The sequence below is a fragment of the Sapajus apella genome, unplaced genomic scaffold (genome assembly GCF_009761245.1).
Source record: "Sapajus apella isolate SASKATOON/1434 unplaced genomic scaffold, GSC_monkey_1.0 scaffold77, whole genome shotgun sequence".
NCBI lineage: Eukaryota > Metazoa > Chordata > Mammalia > Primates > Cebidae > Sapajus > Sapajus apella.
Genome location: NW_022437017.1, coordinates 7507384 through 7524986, shown reverse-complemented (window position 1 = coordinate 7524986; position 17603 = coordinate 7507384). Strand labels below are relative to the sequence as shown.

Here is a 17603-nt window from a genome sequence, read left to right as displayed (position 1 = left end):
CTCCTGCCTCAGCCTCCCAAGCAGCTGGGACTACAGGCACATGCCACAACGCCCAGCTAATTTTTTTTTGTATTTTTAGTAGAGATGGGGTTTCACCATGTTGGCCAAGGTGGTCTCAATCTCCTGACCTTGTGATCCACCCGCCTCGGCCTCCCAAAGTGCTGGGATTACAGGCATAAGCCACGCGCCCAACCTGTTTTTAAACATTTTAATGTGGATAAAAATTTAAATCACATATGGCTCGCGTTCTATTTATAGTTCCATCTAGAACTTTCTGATGACACTATAATTGGATACTCTGCCCAGGTACTCTAGAGCACTAGACAACCACTTCCTCCATGGTTCCAGAATTCTCCAGTCTCAGCAGAACCAGATGGCTCTATTCACCAATTCTGAGCATTCTCATCTGCCTGGATTCCTTTAACCTAGAAACACAGACAAAACGCCAAGCCCTGGAACTCCCTAGGTATCACGGCTCTGCTCATGATTCCAGAACCTTCTTAGAGCTATAGGTTCACACCAGTTCTCTCCACAACCACAGACGGACTTTTTTTTTTTTTTTGAGACACGGTCTCACTGTGTCACCCAGGCTGGAGTGCAGTGGCACTATCTTGGCTCACTGTGGCCTCAAGTGATCCTCCCGCCTCAGCCTCCCAAGTAGCTGGAATTACAGACCCATGCCACACACCTGGCTAATTTTTGGGGGGTTTTATTTTTGTAGAGACAGGGTTTCGCTGTGTTGCCCAGGCTGGTCTCCAACTCCTGAGAACAGCTCTCCAACTATCACTTTCCAAAGAATAGAGATCACAGAGATGAGCCACCCTGCCCAGCCAGAACTTACTATCTGACCTATAACCTTAGGAAAGTCTAGAACATTCCAGAGGGCCAGAAATTGTTCTTCCCATGATTTTAGGGCAGGGATTGGCAAACATTTTCTATAAAAGGCCAAAGAGTAAATATTTTCAGCCTTGGAGGTGACGAGGTCTCTGCTGCAGCTGCTCAGCTCTGCCATTCTAACAGCAGGGCAGCCATGGACCACTCATGAATGGCCAAGCATGATTTGTACCAATAAAACTTTATTTATGCGTACTGAAATTTCAACTGCATTTTTTTTTTCTTTTTTTCCTTTTTTTTTTTCAGACAGAGCCTCAATCTGTCACCCCGGCTGGAGTGCAGTGGCGTGATCTCAGCTCACCTCAGTCTCAACCTCCTGGGCTCAAGAGATTCTCCCGCCTCAGCCTCCTGAGTAGCTGGGTCTACAGGCATGCACTGCCATGCCTGGCTAGCTTTAAACATTTTTTATAGAGATGGGTTCTTGCTATGTTGCCCAGGCTGGTCTTCAACTCCTGGGCTCAAGCGATCCTCCCACCTCAGCCTCCCAAAGGGCTGGGATTGCAGGTATGAGCCTCCATATCCATCCTACGATATCATTTTCACATGTCAAGAAGTAATATTCTTCTTTCAACTAAATAAAGAAATCCATTAAAAAGTCCAGGCAGGGTACCTGTAATCCCAGCACTTTGGGAGGCCGAGGCAGGCGGATCATGAGGTCAGGAGATCAAGACCATCCCAGCTAACATGGTGAAACCCTGTCTCTACTAAAAATACAAAAAAAAAAAAATATATTATCTGGACATGGCGGCACACGCCTATGGTCCCGGCTACTCGGTACTCGGGAGGCTGAAGCAGGGGAGTTGCTTGAACCCAGCAGATGGAGGTTGCAGTAAGCCGAGATCACATCTCTGCACTCCAGCCTGGGCGACAAAGTGAGTCTCTATCTCAAAAAAAAAAAAAAAAAGCCAAGGCCATCCAGCGTGGTGGTTCACACCTGTAATCCCAGCATTTTGGGAGGCCCAGGCAGGCAGATAGCTCGAGCTCAGGAGTTCAAAATCAGCTTGGACAACATGGTAAAACCCCGTCTCTACCCAAATATACAAAATAAAATTAGCTGGGCGTGGTGGCACGCACCTGTAGTCTCGGCTATTCAGGAAACTGAGGTGGGAGGATGGCTTGAACCTGGAGATAGAGGCTGCAGTGAGCTGAGATCCAACCACTGCATTCCAGCCTGGATAACAGAAATCACCAAAAAAAAAAAAAAAAGCAAAAACCATCTTTAGCTGGAAACCTCCGAGAGCAGGCACCGAGCTGGGTCTGGCCCTCGAGTACAGTCTGCCGTGCCCGGCTCTGGAACTGAGCGTGACCAGTGACCAAAGCTGCCCACAGTCCCCTCCTCACTTTACCCGTTGTCACGGCTGGCTCTCCTCCCCCTGGCTAGCTGGCATGTGCTCGAAACCCCTCTAGAGCCTTTTGAGAACCTCGTCCTTACTGGCAAACTTTTGATGGATTCTGGCTGTCTGGGAGCCCTAGGTGCCTGAGGCCAGGGTGGGCAGGACACTCACCCTCCTGAGGGGCAGGGTAGGAAGCCAGGGTCTCGGGGCTCTGGAAGAAGACAGAGGAGGGGCAGGACTGAGTCACCCTGCTTGGCTCCAAGCAGTCCAGGACACTTGGAGGGTGGGGTGGGCACTACCTGGGCACCAGCAGGTGGCTCTTCAGGTGCGACTAGAGGCACTGTCTCCAGCCAGGATTCCGGGGAACTGCTTGAGCTCCTGCTGCCTCCCTGCTCAGCAGAGGCCCCCTCCACCCATTCTGGGGGATCAGGATCCTCCTCTGGGTCCTCAGGGGGCTGCAACAGTCGGGGGACAGGCTGTAGAGGCTCTTCAGGACCAGGCAGGGAAGGCGGGCATTCCTCAAAGTGCAAGAGGCCCAGCAGGTCATCCCGGCCCGCCTCTGCAGACAGGAGCCCATGGGCATCAGCGATCTCCTGGGAGGCCAGACCGTGGCCTGTGGCAATGTGTAGGGGGCAGGGGGCTCCGTCTGGGGACGGGCCCACCAGATCACCCGGCAGAGCTTCCAACTGCTGCACCAGCTCCTGAATGCTTGACTCATCAAGTTCCATCTGACTCAGGCTGCCGGGGCCTCTTGGCACCGGATCCCACCGGCTGTCAGGGCTGAGGTCCTCAGAGGGCACAAGAATGTCCCTGGCCTCCTCCAAGTCCATGGCTGGAGGCCCCGAAGGGGATTGGGAGATCGTGGGGAAGTCCATGCCTGGACTCCAGGCTTAGGCTGGCATCTTCAGGCAGCTGAAAGAGAGAGGGTCAGCACTGAAGTTTTGCCCAAGTACAGTGGCTCCTGCCTGTAATCCCAGCATTTTGGGAGGCCAAGGAAGGCAGACTGAACTCACGAGTTCGGGATCAGCCTGGGCAACATAGCAAGACCCTATCTCTACACAAATCACAAAAATTAGCTAGGGGTGGTGGTGCATGCCTGAAGTCCCAGCTACTTGGGAGGCTGAGGTGGGAGGATCACCTGAGCCAGAGTAGGGGGAGGCTGCAGTAAGCCTTGATTGTGTGACTGCACTCCAGCCTGGGCAACAGACTGAAACTCTATCTCAAAAAAAAAAAAAAAAAAAAAAAAAACCCAAAGACTGGGCACGGTAGCTTACGCCTGTCATCCCGGCACTTTGGGAGGCTTAGGTGGGTGGATCACGAGGTCAGGAGTTCGAAACCAGGCTGGCCCACATGGTGAAACCCTGTCTGTACTAAAAATGCAAAAAATTAGCCAGGTGTGTTAGGGCACACCTGTAGTCCCAGTTACTTGGAGGCTGAGACAGGAGAATCACTTAAACCCAGGAGGCAGAGGTTGTAGTGAGCTGAGATTGAACCACTGCACTCCAGCCTGGGCAACAGAACAAGACTCCGTGTCAAAAAAATATATATATATATTTCCCCAAAACAAAAAACTTGAGGTTTCCTGGGTGCCTATCCGTTGCTAGGCCCTAGCTGGGTACTCTTCATACAGGACACATAATCTAATCCTCACCAACCCTTGCAAGGAAGTTCGGATTCCCATTTTACAGACAAGAAGCTGAGGTACAGAATGGGGAGGTGTGAGGCAGGGGCTTCCCGAGCCCCTGTCGCTCTCACCCGAGACCTCTCCCAACTAATGGAGTCTGTTCACTCCCGCCCTGATTCTTGCAAGTCCTCCTCCCTCCAGACGCGGAACCCAGGCTGGAGACCCAGACCTCACACCCTGACTCTACAGACTCGTCAGAGGCAGGTCCCCAAGACCCCAGTCCCACGACCTCAACCCCCAATAGCCCCATCCAGAGCTTTAGACCCAGGACCCTGGAATTAACACCAGAGACCCAAGATGCCATAAAGCGGACCCCAGTCTCCAAACTTCCACCGCTACCCCAGATTCAGACCCCGACTTCAGGACCCAGCCCCAATCCCATATTCCAGTCCGCCCTCAGACCCCCGACCTCTGACGCCGACTCAGACCCCGCTCTGCACCTCGAGGACACTCACTTCCCAAACCGGGGCCGCCTCACCCCGTGCGGCCTCCAGGACCCCGCGCCCCCAGGACTGCCCCGGCATAGCCCGGGCCGCGCCCCCAGAAGCCGCAGCTCTAGGATTCCGGTCCCGGCGCCGGCTCCTCTATGCGCGAAGCGCCCTGGCCCACTGAGCATGCGCGGCCTCGCGAGGCCTGCTGGGAAATGTAGTTCTCCCAGTCAGCCTCGCCACGCGGGGGCGCTGGGACTACGGCAGGTGTCGGAGCCCAGGGTTCGAATCCCAGGCTTCCCTGCCCGCGGACAGCCCGGCCTGGCCCCAGGACCCGTTTCTTCTGCAAAATATCGTTAATAATCACTGCCTGGCTACTGGGGCTGTGTTCATTATTCCAAAGGAGGGCAGATGGAGAGAAGTGGGGTTGGGAAATATTAAAGAAGTGTGAGCGGTGGTTTCCTTGGGACCTTGAGGCACCGGAAGTGGCGTGGAGACTCTGTTGAAGACGGACTTCCGGTTTGGCTCACAGCTGGGCGACAGATTGATGCACCCTGGACTTGGGTTCGGCTTGAGACCTTTGCCTCCTGGAGCCTCGGTTTCCTCACTATTATTAGCTGGGGATAAAATAGTACCTACCTCCTAATTGTGAGGATTAAATTAGATCAAGCGGGTTAAGGATTTAGCAGTAGGACTGGAAAAGAATATACATATGCAATATATAATAATGTTAAAAATATGTTGGCCGGGCGCGGTGGCTCAAGCCTGTAATCCCAGCACTTTGGGAGGCCGAGGCGGGTGGATCACGAGGTCAAGAGATCGAGACCATCCTGGTCAACATGGTGAAACCCCGTCTCTACTAAAAATACAAAAAATTAGTTGGGCATGGTGGCGCGTGCCTGTAATCCCAGCTACTCAGGAGGCTGAGGCAGGAGAATTGCCTGAACCCAGGAGGCGGAGGTTGCGGTGAGCCGAGATCGCGCCATTGCACTCCAGCCTGGGTAACAAAAACGAAACTCCGTCCCAAAAAAAAAAAAAAATATATATATATATATATATATATATATATATATATATATGTTATAAAAACTAACAATGATTAGACTCCAGCCCTACTGCGGGAGTAAAGGGCCTTACTCATTGGCTGGAATCAGGAACATATAAAGTGTGATATTTTTAGTAAATGTTAGGTAATTGAAGGAGGACAAGAAGTCAATGAAATCTACCTTGAACGTCTTCTCCTACAGCAACTGGTTATGTCAACAAAAGTCTAAAGAAACCCCCGTAGAGTATGAAAGCTCGGGAGACTACATTTCCCAGACACCTCCACGGGGCCTACAACCCCCAAGCACCCCTTGGGCCACTGACATCTCTCGGAAACGTGCACGTGCAAGCTGCCTGCAATACGTCATGGCGACCAGACACCTTTTCGGGGCAACCCGGACGTGGGCCGGCTGGGGGGCTCGGGAGTTCCTAGAGCCCGCCGCTCCTGGAAGACTCCTGGTCCGGGATTATGCCAAGAAACCGGGTGAGCTGGGTTAAGCGATAGGGTCGGTGAGTACACTGAAGAATTGGCAGTGCGCAGGCGCTGGTTGTGGAGGTGGCGCTAGACTTAATGCGCACGCGCAGAGAGAGCGAGAGAGAGAGAGAGAGAGAGAGAGAGAGAGAGAGAGAGAGACGGCTACCAGGCTACAAGCGCAGGCGCAGTTTGAGGGACCCAACGCCGCTTTGAGCGCGGGCGTCTGTTTCAGATACCTTAGCCAATGGACTCAATGCGCAGGCGCCAGCGTGGGGCGGATCGGCCTGGGAGGAGGATATCGGTTACGTAGACCCCCCCCCAAGCGTTTCACTGCGCAGGCGCGGGTTGGAAGGGCTTTGCAGGGAGGCTGGGGAGTTCATGAATTTGGGTTCCAGTCCTGTTTCTCTGACTTTCTCCAAATCGCTGGGTGACCTTGGTCAAGCCGTTACCGAAAATTCAAGGAAACCGTGGAGCCCATTTAAGTCTTAGCCACTTCAGCAAGAACAAAACAAGGTTATTAAGTTTCAGCTGGATACAGCCTCGCCTGATTTCCTCTATTGAACTGGGGAAATTGGCAAATGTTCAGCCTTAAACACAGTCACATAACAGCCAGTGGAGACTTTCTCAGTGAGATAAACAGAAGCAACCAAAATATAACTTAAAGGGAATGACTTGGTCATTTCGGGCATCAGTGTTGTTTAATGCTGTGTCCAAATTCTACTTAAAGTGATTTTGAGGCCAGGTAGGGAGGTTCACACCTTTATTTCCAGCACTTTGGGAGGCCGAGGAGGGAGGATCCATCACTTGAACCCAGGAGTTTGAGACCAGCCTGGGCAACTTAGCAGGACCCTGTTTGTATAAAAAATAAATCAGGCGTGGTGGCGCACACCTGTGGTCCCAGCTACTTGGGAGGCTGAGACAGGAGGATTGCTTGAGCCTGGGAGTTTGAGGCTGCAGTGTGCCATGATTGTGCTCCTGTACTCCAGCCTGGGTGACAGAGCGAGACCCTTTGTTTTTTATTTTTTAAATTTTTTTATTTTTTATTTTTTTGCGACAGTTTTGCTCTGTCGCCAGGCGCCAGGCTGGAGTGCAGTGGCGCTATCTTGGCTCACTGCAACCTCTGCCTCCTGGGTTCAAGCAATTCTGCTGCCTCAGCCTCCCGAGTAGCTGGGACTACCAACACGTGCCACCATGCCCCACTAATTTCTGTATTTTAGTAGAGACAGGGTTTCACCATGTTGACCAGGATGGTCTCGATCTTTTGACCTCATGATCTGCCTACCTCGGCCTCCCAGAGTGCTGGGATTACAGGTGTGAGCCACTGCACCTAGCTATTTTTAAATTTTTAAAGTTTAAAAAAAATTTTTTTTGAGACAGAATCTTGCTCTGTCACCCAGGCTGGAGTGCAGTGCTGCCCACCGCAACCTCTGCCTCCTGGGTTCAAACAATTTTCCTGCCTCAGCCTCCCAAGTAGCTGGGATCACAGGCATGCACCACCATACCCAGCTAAGTTTTTTTTTTTTTTTTGTATTTTTAATAGAGATGAGATTTTACCATGTTGACCAGGCTGGTCTCGAACTCCCGACCTCAGGCGATCCGCCCACCTTGGCCTACCAGAGTGCGGGGATTACAGGCGTGAACTACTGTGCCTGGCTGAGATCCTCTTGTCTTTAAAAAAAAAAGTTTTGAGCCAGCACGGTTGCTCACGCCTGTAATCCCAGCACTTCAGGAGGCCAAGGCAGGCTGATCACCTGAGGTCCGGAGTTCGAGACCAGCCTGACCAACATGGTGAAACCCCATCTCTACTAACAATACAAAATTAGCCACGTGTGGTGGCGCACGCCTATACTCCCAGCTACTCAGGAGGCTGAGGCAGGAGAATCGCTTGAACCTGGGAGGTGGAGGTTGCGGTGAGCCAAGATCACGCCATTGCACTCCAGCCTGGGCAACAAGACTGAAACTCTGTCTCAAAAAAAAAAAAAAAAATTTGAGTGTAGCAGAGTCCAGCCAGTGGCTGAGGCCAGCTGAGACAGGGACAGGGAGCTCTGGGAGGGAGGTTGGCTTTCCAAAGGTGGGGCTAGGTTGAAATGACTCTCCCTCTCGTCCTCACAGCTGTGAAGATGGGCAAATCGGGAAAGGGTGCAGTGGCCAGTGATGCCCTCAAGGACCCCGAGGTGTGCACAGATCCCATCCAGCTCACCACGTATGCCATGGGCGTCAACATCTACAAGGAAGGGCAGGATGTACCCCTGAAACAGAATGCTGAGTACCCTGAATGGTGAGCGGGCCAGGCTGTGTCATCCTGCACTGACCCTTCCTCTGCCCCAGGAGGACCCCTTCCGGGAGAGGTGAATCCCCACTCCAGCCAGGAGCCTAATAGTGACACCTGCCCATCCTGGCTTCAGGGCTCTGCGCCTGGGTGGTCCCATCTTTAACAGGGGGTGATGGAACCCATCCCTCCATCCGAGGGCTGTGAGGGATTCATGAGATTAGAACGCTTGTCAAGTACCTAAAATGATGCTCATTTTGGCTGGGTGCGGTGGCTTGCGCCTGTAATCCCAGCACTTCGGGAGGCTGAGGTAGCAGATCACCTGAGGTCAGGAGTTTGAGACCAGCCTGACCAACATGGTGACACCCCATCTCTACTGAAAATACAGAATTAGCTGGATGTGGTGGCACGCGCCGGTAATCCCAGCTACTTGGGAGGCTGAGGCAGGAGAATTGCATGAACCCCGGAGGCGGAGGTTGTGGTGAGCTGAGATTGTGCCATTGCACTCTAGCCTGGGTGACAAGCATGAAACTCCGTCTCTAAATAAATATATGCTCTTTTTTCTTTAGTAAATACTTAAAAAAAAATTTTTTTTTTGAGATGGAGTCTCGCTCTGTCACCACCATGCGCCACCACGCCTGGCTGATTTTGTGTTTAGTAGAGACAGGGTTTCACCGTGTTGGTCAGGCTGGTCTCGAACTCCTGACCTCAGGTGATCCACCGGCCTCAGCCTCCCAAAGTGCTGGGATTACAGGCGTGAGCCACCGTGCCCGGCCTGCAAATACTTACTGAGCACGGACTCCATATCAGGCCCTGTTCTAGGCTTCAGGGACATGGAAGGACTCGAAATAGGCCAAAGTCTGCACCCGGCGGAGCCTGCTGGGGAGGCGGACAGGAAGCAGGAAGTCAGGCAGCTTCGGTGGTGACACTCCGGGGAAGGGGGCAGGAGGATGAGTGACAGAGCGGGGGCGTTTGGCTGCTCTCCTCTGAGGTCTGGGGGAGGAGACACAGAAGCAAAGACATGTGAGTAGGTGGAAGGGGCTTTCCAGGCAGAGGGCCCAGCCCGTGCAAAGGCCCTGGGGCAGGACCGCCCCTGGGGTGCTGGAGGAACAGCAGGGAGACCTGTGTGGCTGGAGCACAGTGAGGATCGGGAGAGAGGGCGGAGGCGAGGGCAGGGCCTGTGGGCTGCGGGGAGGGCTCTGCTCTGGCCGCAAGCTGATCTGAAGGCTGTGGAGGGTCAGGAAGGCTGAGCACGTGGGGGCAGCTGGCATCGTGTGGGCAGCGCTGGAGGCGGGACGGGGCTTGGCACTGATGCCGTTGGGATGGGGTTGGCTCCGTTGCAGCAAGGACAGGGACCCACCCAGCCCAGTGTCGGGGAGGGACCAGCCTGACATCACGGAGCCAAGCAGTGGGACTGGGACCCAGCCCTGTCGCCGCCTCTGCCTGAGGTGCCCAGGACGCCAGGGAGCCCAGGGGGTTGCCGTGTAGCTCTGACTCCTGCCCGCGCCCCTGTCAGGCTGTTCGAGATGAACGTGGGCCCCCCGAAGAAACTGGAGGAGCTGGACCCCGAGAGCCGGGAGTACTGGCGGCTGCTGCGCAAACACAACATCTGGCGCCACAACCGGCTGAGCAAGAACAAGAAATTCTAGCGCGGCGTGCCCAGACCCCCGACCCCGGACGCCCGACCCCAGACCCCGGACCCCCGACCCCCGACCCCGGATCCCTAACCCCGGCCCCGACACCGGACCCCTGACCCCGGACTCCGGACCCCCTATCCTGGACCCTGGACCCCGGACCTCTGACCCCAACCCCGGCACCCTGACCTTGGCCCCGAGGACTTGCCATTCTCTGAGAGAACGTTGACTTTTGTGTGACAAAAGGCGGCTCCCCAGCCTGGTTTCCCTGTGACCCCATAGTGGGGCTGGACCAGGGCCATAGAGGGCAATAAAGACCTCTGGGTACACCTTGGTCCCCCTTGGCTATTGTCTGACATCAGCCCCACGGGAGGTGGGCCCCTCAGACCCCAGGGATCCCAGCCTCCACCCCAGCCAGTGGCAGGGTGGCCACAGGTCCCCTGTACCTCCAGCTCTTGGTGGGCCTCTCTCCCCAACTCCTGGAATTCCTGACACCACCCATGAGGCCCCAGCTCTGACTCTCAAGTTGAAGGGTGATGGGGGGGTCCTAGCTAAGCCTCTCAGTTGCAAGGGACTCAAACCTAACAAAAGCCGTCAGTCAGAAAAGAGGTTTTGTGAGCTTCAAGAACAGATGCCGGCCGGGCGCGGTGGCTCACGTCTGTCATCCCAGCACTTTGGGAGGCCAAGGTGGGCAGATCATGAGGTCAAGAGATCGAGACTAGCCTGGCCAACATGGTGAAACCCCATCTCTACTAAGAAAAATACCAGTATTAGCTGGCTGTGGTGTTGGCGTGCCTGTGGTCCCAGCTACTCCAGACGCTGAGGCAGGAGAATCGCTTGAACTGGGGAGGCGGAGGCTGCAGTGCGCCAAGATGGTGCTGCTGCACTCCAGCCCGGGCGACAAAGCCTCAGTCTCAAAAAAAAAAAAAAAAAAAAAAGGCGATGTCCCGGGGTAGGTGTATGGCTTCAGGTGTGGCTGGATCCAGGTGCTTCCATTTTCAGACATGTGACTCTATCTCAGGGTCCTTGGATTCCCCAGGGGGTGGCACTCATGGGCAGGGTAGCCACAGGGCTCCTGGCCAATGTCCCCCAGCAGCACAGCAAGTAGAATCAGAATCACCTCTTACTTCCTGCCACAGTCACAGCGTGGCTATCCCTGGAGGCCAGGAGCCTGGGCCTTCCTTCCCCACCCCAAGCCCTCTTGTCCACTCCACTGGAGCCCAGGTCTCAACCTCCGCCCCCAGTCCACCCTCTGGGGTCTGCTTTCGGCACCTCACCCTGACCCCCACCCTGACCCTGACCCACAGCAGGAGTGAGGACAGGACTCCCTGCAGTCCCAGCTTCTGCCCTGCCCGGCTGTGATGAGGGACCAGTGGGGCGGGATCCCGAGGGCTGGAGCCCACCAGTTGGTGGAGGCGGGGCAGGGTGTGATAGGGCCTCTTGGTGGGGGTGGATCTCCTCATAGACCCCCCATCCTGAAGAACCCCAAGGGTCACGCCCTCTGCCCCACCCTTGCAACAGCAGCCCCACCCATTCCTAGGTGGGTGCCCTGGGGGCTTTGCGCTGGACTCACCCACCCTCCTGCTTCCTCTGTCCAAGGCTAATTCCGCCCTCCCAGGGAAACCCTGACTTCATCCTCTTAGGGGACTCTGGAGCGGATTACCGCGCACCTGCTGTCCCGCAGGCCTCCCTGGACAGGCAGGGGTGTGAGCGCGCCTTGTGTTGCAGTCCCCGAAGGCGGTGCCAGCCCTGTTCCCACCCTCCTGTGCTTCTCCAAGGTTCTCAGGCTAAAAATCAAAGTGATAACCACCGGCCCTGCCTGGCCTCCACGTCACCTCCTTCCTTCACCTCCTCACTCTGCTCCAGCCACACGGGCCTCCCCTCTGTTCCTCCAATGCACCAGGCGTGGTCCTGCCCCAGGGCCTTTGCACGGGCTGCGCCTCTGCCCAGCTCCCTTTCCCCTAGACCTCCCGCCCGCCCCCGGCCTCCACGCCAGCCTCCCCTCCTCCAAAACTCCCCGGTAAAACGGCAGCCCCACCACACTCCCCGTCTGCCCTTCCTGTTTCTTTTTGTCCCCATCACTGATCACTGAAGTCTTACGTTTTGGGTTTGCTTTTTTATTTATTGGTTTTGAGTCAGGGTCTGGCTGGGCGGCCCGGGCTGGAGTGCAGCGGCATGATCACAGCTCACTGCAGCCTCGACCTTCGGGTCTCCAGCCATCCTCCTGCCTCAGCTTCTGGGGTAGCTGGGATGACAGGTGTGCTCCACCCCACCCGGCAAATTTCAGAAAGTGTCGTGGAGACAGGGTCTTGCAGTGTCACCCAGGCTGGTCTCCAGCTCCTGGGCTCAAGCGATCCTCCCGCCTCAGCCTCCCGAAGCACTGGGATTACTGGCATGAGCCGCTGCGCCGCGCCTGGTTTAGCTTTTAAAGAGCACATCTTTCTTGTGCTGACTGCCGTGTCCCGAGTGACCGGCGCACGGTGATGCTGGGTGGTGGCTGGACGTTGGGCCTCAGGACTGGTGTGAGGTGCCACCTGGAGATGGGGTGTGCCGGTGACCCGGGAGCGATCTGGGAGCCTGGGCTGGAGGCAGGGAGGGTGGCCGCTGCAGCTCCTACCCTGGCCTGGGAGGTGGCCCTGCCCCCGGCTGTCCCGTCCTGTGGCTCCGGCCTCTCCTGCTGCCCTACGACCGGGGTGGACAGAGCAGGTGCTGGCCGTGCCCCTGCGGGACTGGGGGACACGCACAGGGCCTGGAGACGCTGGGGACGTGGGGAGCAGAGGCTGACAATGACGACACGGCCTCAGCCTCGCCTGCCTCTGCATGAGGGTCCCACCAGTCCCTGGCCCGGGACCCACCCTCCCTCCAGAACCTGCTGCCGTGCCTCGGATGGTGGGAACGGGGATCAGTCTGAAAGGCAGCTCCACCCACTCCTGGCCATGCAACCGCGGGGACCTGGCTTCCTGCCTGAGCCCCGCTTTCCCTCTCTGTAGAGTGGGCTGACAGCCGTGCCTGAGGTCCAGGGCGGACTGGAGGGGGGACACTGGCACAGCGGGCACACGGTGAGTGGAGGCCAGGCTCGCCAGAGCTGCTGTTACTTGTCATCTCCTGGGGACAGGGAGCCCTGGAGAGCAGGCGTCTCTGCTGACGGGGATTAGGGGCAGGCAGAGAGATTTAGACTCATGTCACAGAGTCATCAGCCCAGCCACCCACAGCCTCCCAGCCCGGGAATCTCAGACGCGCCTATGCCCACTTAACAGACGGGGAGACTGAGGCCCGAGGAGGGGAGGAGGGCCCTGCCCCAGGCCTGGGAATGCTCAGAACATCTCCTGCCTGACACTTAGGGCCCGTCCGCTGCCAGCAGGATGGGTGGTGATGGGTGGGGGATGGGGACCGGGCCGGGGGCCGGAGACCCAGCAGGCTGTCCCTCTGGTCCCGTTCCCCAGTGATGGCAGGTCTGACCATGGTTGCTCCGTGACCTCGGCCTAGCCCAAGGCGTGGTGGCTGTCACCAGGGCACGTCCCCGGCTCTCGGGTGGGGCCGAGGAGGGGCCTGGGAGGGCGCAGGCTCAGGCTGGCGGCCAGGCCCTGTCCAGGGGCTGCGCGTGCTCCTTCGCCAGCAGCCGCAGAGACGCCTCCTCCAGGGCGAAGCCGTCCGCGAAGGGGGGACCAAAGGCGTGGGGCGAGAAGGACGCTTGCAGCCCCGGGCCCGGGCCCAGGAGGCGGGGCAGGCCTGGCACAGCTGGCGGTCCGGGGCCCAGCCAGGGCTCCAGGGGCAGCGGCACGGCCGGGGGGCGGGCGAACGGCAGCGCTGGGGCCTCGGGGAGTCTCGGGGCTGTCACAGTGCCTGAGCCCGACTCCAGCCGCTCCTGGCGCCGCCACTTGGCCCGGCGGTTCTGGAACCACACCTAGAGGGTGCCCGAGGGTGCTGTGAGCTCAGTCCCTCCCTGCCACTCCTTGGATCCTCTCTGCACACCCCAGCCCCGGGGGTTCTGCCGCCTGTCTGGCCCGACTCCCACCTGCTCTTTCACTGTTCTGCCCAAAACGACGAACCTGAAAAGGATCCGGCCCCTCCCGACCGTGCCCTAAGCGCAGGCTCCCCTTGAACTCCTCACTCCCCTCCACGGTCTCCCGTGGCCCTCAGCAAGAAACCTGAGCTGCCCAACTCGGCATTCAGGGCCTTCAAAAGCGCCGTTACCCGCCATTCTCTGCCTCCTCCTTCACCCACCTCACACTCAGCGCAAGGGAAACGCCTGCAACTTATGCCCTCCACATCTTTGCACACACTGTTTGGGAAACCTAGAAAAATGCCGTTTCCTTCCCAGCTGGCATACTCCTACTCAAACGTCAAAACCTCAGCTCCCACACCCCCTCCTCCAGGAAGCCTTCCCAGCTTCTCTTCTGCTCAGGCACCGGGAGAGTCAGGATCTCACTTCGCCTCCCTCCCTAGGTGGTGGGAGATGTTGGGGGGGTGCCCTCACCTGTACCCGCACCTCAGGCAGGTGCACCTTGGCCGCCAGCTCCTCGCGGCTGTACACATCCGGGTAGTGGGAGGCCTCGAACGCCCGCTCTAGCTGGTGCAGCTGGTAGGTGGTGAAGGTCGTGCGGTTCCTCCGGTGTTTCTTCTTGGGGGCCTCCTCACCCGGCCCCAGACCCCCACCCTCGGCCACCGGCCCCTCGCCCGGGCTCAGGAGCATGGCTCCCACCTGGAGGGATGGCAGCGGGACAGATGGCGGGGAGGCGGGCAGGGACAGGGCGGGGGAGCCCCAGGCTTGCCTCCCGGCTCTGGGGAAATCCGCTCCCTCCACTGGGGCCAGCATGGGCTCCACATTCCCGGCTGGCCTCCTGGGCGTGGGGGTCTCCCCCTGGACCTCTGTCTGCTCTTCCTTCTCTCTGCGTGTGTCACCGTCCCTGTTTTCTCTTCCCCTCTCTGTGACTGTCATGGCCTGTGTGTGTGTGTGGGTGTGTGGTGGGGGGGGGTAGAGGATGCCCCACCCAGGAGGGCAGGATCTCTCCCTCGTCCTAAGCCCTACAACCTGGGGGGATCCCTGCCCCCACCACCTCCCACCCAGGCCCACCGGTGCCCGTCCCACACTCACCGCCCACGGCAGCCCCTCCGTCTATCTCCACGGGGCACCTGCCCCGGCGGCCCGGCGCCGCGTCTGCCAGGTCGGGGTTGGGGGAGGGGGTGAGGATTAGCTCCAGGTGCTTAATTGACGCGGCCCCTCCCGCTCTGACTCGGGCTGTTCTGAGCCACGAGGGAGGGCAGGTGGGCGGAGGGCTGGGCTCTGAGGTGTGGCTGGGGAGATCGTCCGCCAGGCTCCACTGCCCCTCGCCATAGGATGCCAACGGACTCTCCCTCTCTGGGCCTCAGTTTCCCTGACTGTAAAACTGCCACAATAGGACCTACCCTGGGGGGTATTTCACTTTCTCAGAGCATTGCACAGGGATTGGCATACAGGGGGCACTTAATGAATGCCCACCGTTCATATTGTTATCAGCCGGGGGCAGAAAAAGGGGGCTTAAGACTCACAGATGTCAGAGGGGGCTGGGGAAGCTGAGTTCCCAGAGGTGAAAGCACTGCAGTTGGTTCCTCTGGACACAAGGGGCAGGGGCCCTTTTAGCTGGGTCTTGAGGTATGAATAGAAGTTCACCATTCACAGCTTGGCTAGGTGCCTCACACCTGTTATCCCAGCATTTTGGGAGGCCAAGGCAGGTGGATCGCCTGAGGTCAAGAGTTTGAGACCAGCCTCGCCAACATGGCAAAACCCTGTCTACTAAAAATACAAAAATTATCCAAGTGTGGTGGCGGGCACCTGTGATCCCAGCTACGTGGGAGGCTGAGGCAGGAGAATCGCTTGAACCTGGGGGAGGTGGAGGTTGCAGTGAGCTGAGATTGCAGCACTGCACTACAGCCTGGGCAAGAGTTAAACTCCATCTCAAAAAAAAAAAAGTTCACTATTTATGCCAATAAACATTTATTGAGCACTTACTGTGTACCAGGTACTGCTCACAGCAGTAGTGACCAAAACAGACATCACGGAGCAGAGTGTCTAGCAGGACAGACAACGGTGTTAAAATGCAGAGTGTGTCCAGTGTCCACGAGCCTGGAGAGAAAACCCACAGGGGGAAGGGCATGTGGGGCAAGATGGGTTGCTATTTAATTTAGGTTTTTTTTTTTTTTTTTTTTTTTTTTTAGACGGGGTCTTTCCCTTTTCCCCCAGGCTAGAGTGCAGTGGTGAGATCTCAGCTCACTGCAACATCTGCCTTCCAGGTTCCAGCGATTCTCCTGCCTCACCCTCCTGAGTAGCTGGGATTACAGGTGTGCACCACCACACCTGGCTAAATTTTGTATTTTTAGTAGAGATGGGAGTTCACCATATTGGCCAGGCTGGTCTCGAACTCCTGACCTCATGATCCACCTACCTTGGCCTCCCAAAGTGCTGGGATTACAGGTGTGAGCCACCGCACCCGGCCTATTTTTGTGTTTTTGAGACTGGGTCTCCATCTATTGCCCAGGCTGGAGTGCAGTGGTGCGGTCTCGGCTCACTGCTACCTCCGCCTCCTGGGTTCAAGCGATTCTCCTGCCTCAGCCTCCCCAGTAGCTGGGATTACAGGTGCATGCCACCACACCCGGCTAATTTTTATATTTTTACTAGAGATAGGTTTCACCGTGTTGCCCAGTCTGGTCTTGAACTCCCAACCTCAGGTGATCTGCCTGCCTTGGCCTCCCGAAATGCTGGGATTCCAGGTGTGAGCCACCACTGCTGGCCAGGTTGCTATGTTAAGGAAGGTGGTGAGAATGGAAGATGGGGCGCAAACTGCAGGTTGTAGACACGTTGGGTGTGAAGTTCGCGGTGCTGGGGAGCCATGGGAGGCTGCGGAGCCGGGATACAGCGGCATCTTATACAAACATCGGTGAAGAGCAGCTGAGACACCCGGGGCAGGCGCCAGGCAGGTGGGGCTGCAGGGCCTGGTCAGGGCAAGGGCCGGGGCGGTGGGGAGGACAGAAGGGAGTGGGGAGTGATTCCAGAGGAAGGAAGTTTGGGAGGGGCAGGGTGTGGGCGTGGGGGGGCAAGGGCAATACCCGGGCCCCTTCTGGGCTGTGAGGTGGGACTGTGTCGGAAGCAGACGCCTCAGAGGTGGAGCGGGCTCCTCCGGGAAGCCCCAGAGACCAGGATCCCCCAAGTCCAAGGAGCCAGGAGGCTGGAGCTCAGGCAGGGGAGGGCCCTAAGCACAGAGAGGAGGGGGTCTGCCGGGACATCGGGAAGCAGAGATGAGGGGAGGCCTGATTTAGTGACACGGAGGTTGGGGGGAGGTGACTGTGGTGGAGTGAGGGGGAGCCCCAGGCTTACGGATGGCCCCAGCGAAGTAGAGAGATCCTTCTGGAATGTTGGCATGGTGGCTTTGAAGAAAGAGAGCCACATAAAGAAAGAGACAGAGAAAGGCATCACACGCACAACACACACATACACACACACACACACACAAACACACACACACACACATACACACACATACACGCACACACACACTCGAGAAATCAGGTGCCCAGGCCCCAGAGGAGTCCGGGTTGGACCCCAGGGAACAGGTGGCTTTGGCCCAGGACCGGCTGTGGCCGCCCCATCTCTGGAGCCAAGTTCAGGTGGGCAAGGTGGGGAGGGACACAGGTTCAGGCCCAGGCCACAGGTGCAGCTGCAGCTTGTGAGGCTCCCAGTGCCTCCCCTGGCCTCAGTTTCCCATCAGCACGGTGGGCCCGCCAGGCTATGTGTCTGGGGCGGAGCCAGGCCTGTGGCCGCTGCAGGGACAGGGCTGGGGGGAAGGGAGACGTAATTCCCCGACGGC

The 17603-nt window shown here is 57.4% G+C and overlaps 3 protein-coding genes across 5 annotated transcripts in view; 1 reads left to right on the top strand and 2 right to left on the bottom strand.

Moving 5' to 3' along the window:
* The window catches only part of APBA3 (amyloid beta precursor protein binding family A member 3), a 10695-nt gene extending 6171 nt beyond the window's left edge, over positions 1–4524 (bottom strand). The window contains exons 1-3 of one of the 2 annotated variants that reach the window (XM_032252263.1): positions 4368–4524; positions 2528–3140; positions 2400–2439 (exon numbers count right to left, since the gene is read on the bottom strand). In XM_032252263.1, coding sequence (XP_032108154.1) covers positions 2400–2439; positions 2528–3103 — 616 coding nt within the window. In that variant the 5' untranslated portion in view covers positions 3104–3140; positions 4368–4524. Of the gene's footprint in view, positions 1–2399; positions 2440–2527; positions 3141–4352 lie in introns of both variants that reach the window. The other variant, XM_032252264.1, reaches the window with a different exon arrangement.
* A 1158-nt stretch (positions 4525–5682) lies between these two features.
* On the top strand, positions 5683–9842 carry MRPL54 (mitochondrial ribosomal protein L54). Its single transcript, XM_032252262.1, has 3 exons — positions 5683–5868; positions 7972–8137; positions 9645–9842. The coding sequence occupies exons 1-3, from the start codon at positions 5751–5753 to the stop codon at positions 9775–9777; spliced, it is 417 nt and encodes a 138-aa protein (XP_032108153.1). The 5' UTR covers positions 5683–5750; the 3' UTR covers positions 9778–9842.
* A 2106-nt stretch (positions 9843–11948) lies between these two features.
* On the bottom strand, positions 11949–14925 carry RAX2 (retina and anterior neural fold homeobox 2). Of its 2 annotated transcripts, XM_032252261.1 has the most exons (3): positions 14858–14925; positions 14240–14464; positions 11949–13666 (listed from the first exon to the last, which is right to left on the bottom strand). In XM_032252261.1, the coding sequence occupies exons 2-3, from the start codon at positions 14453–14455 to the stop codon at positions 13328–13330; spliced, it is 555 nt and encodes a 184-aa protein (XP_032108152.1). In that variant the 5' UTR covers positions 14456–14464; positions 14858–14925; the 3' UTR covers positions 11949–13327. The 2 variants fall into 2 exon arrangements, with proteins under 2 accessions (XP_032108152.1, XP_032108151.1); XM_032252260.1 differs by lacking the exon at positions 14858–14925 and having other exon boundaries at positions 14240–14843.
* Positions 14926–17603: the final 2678 nt, after the last annotated feature.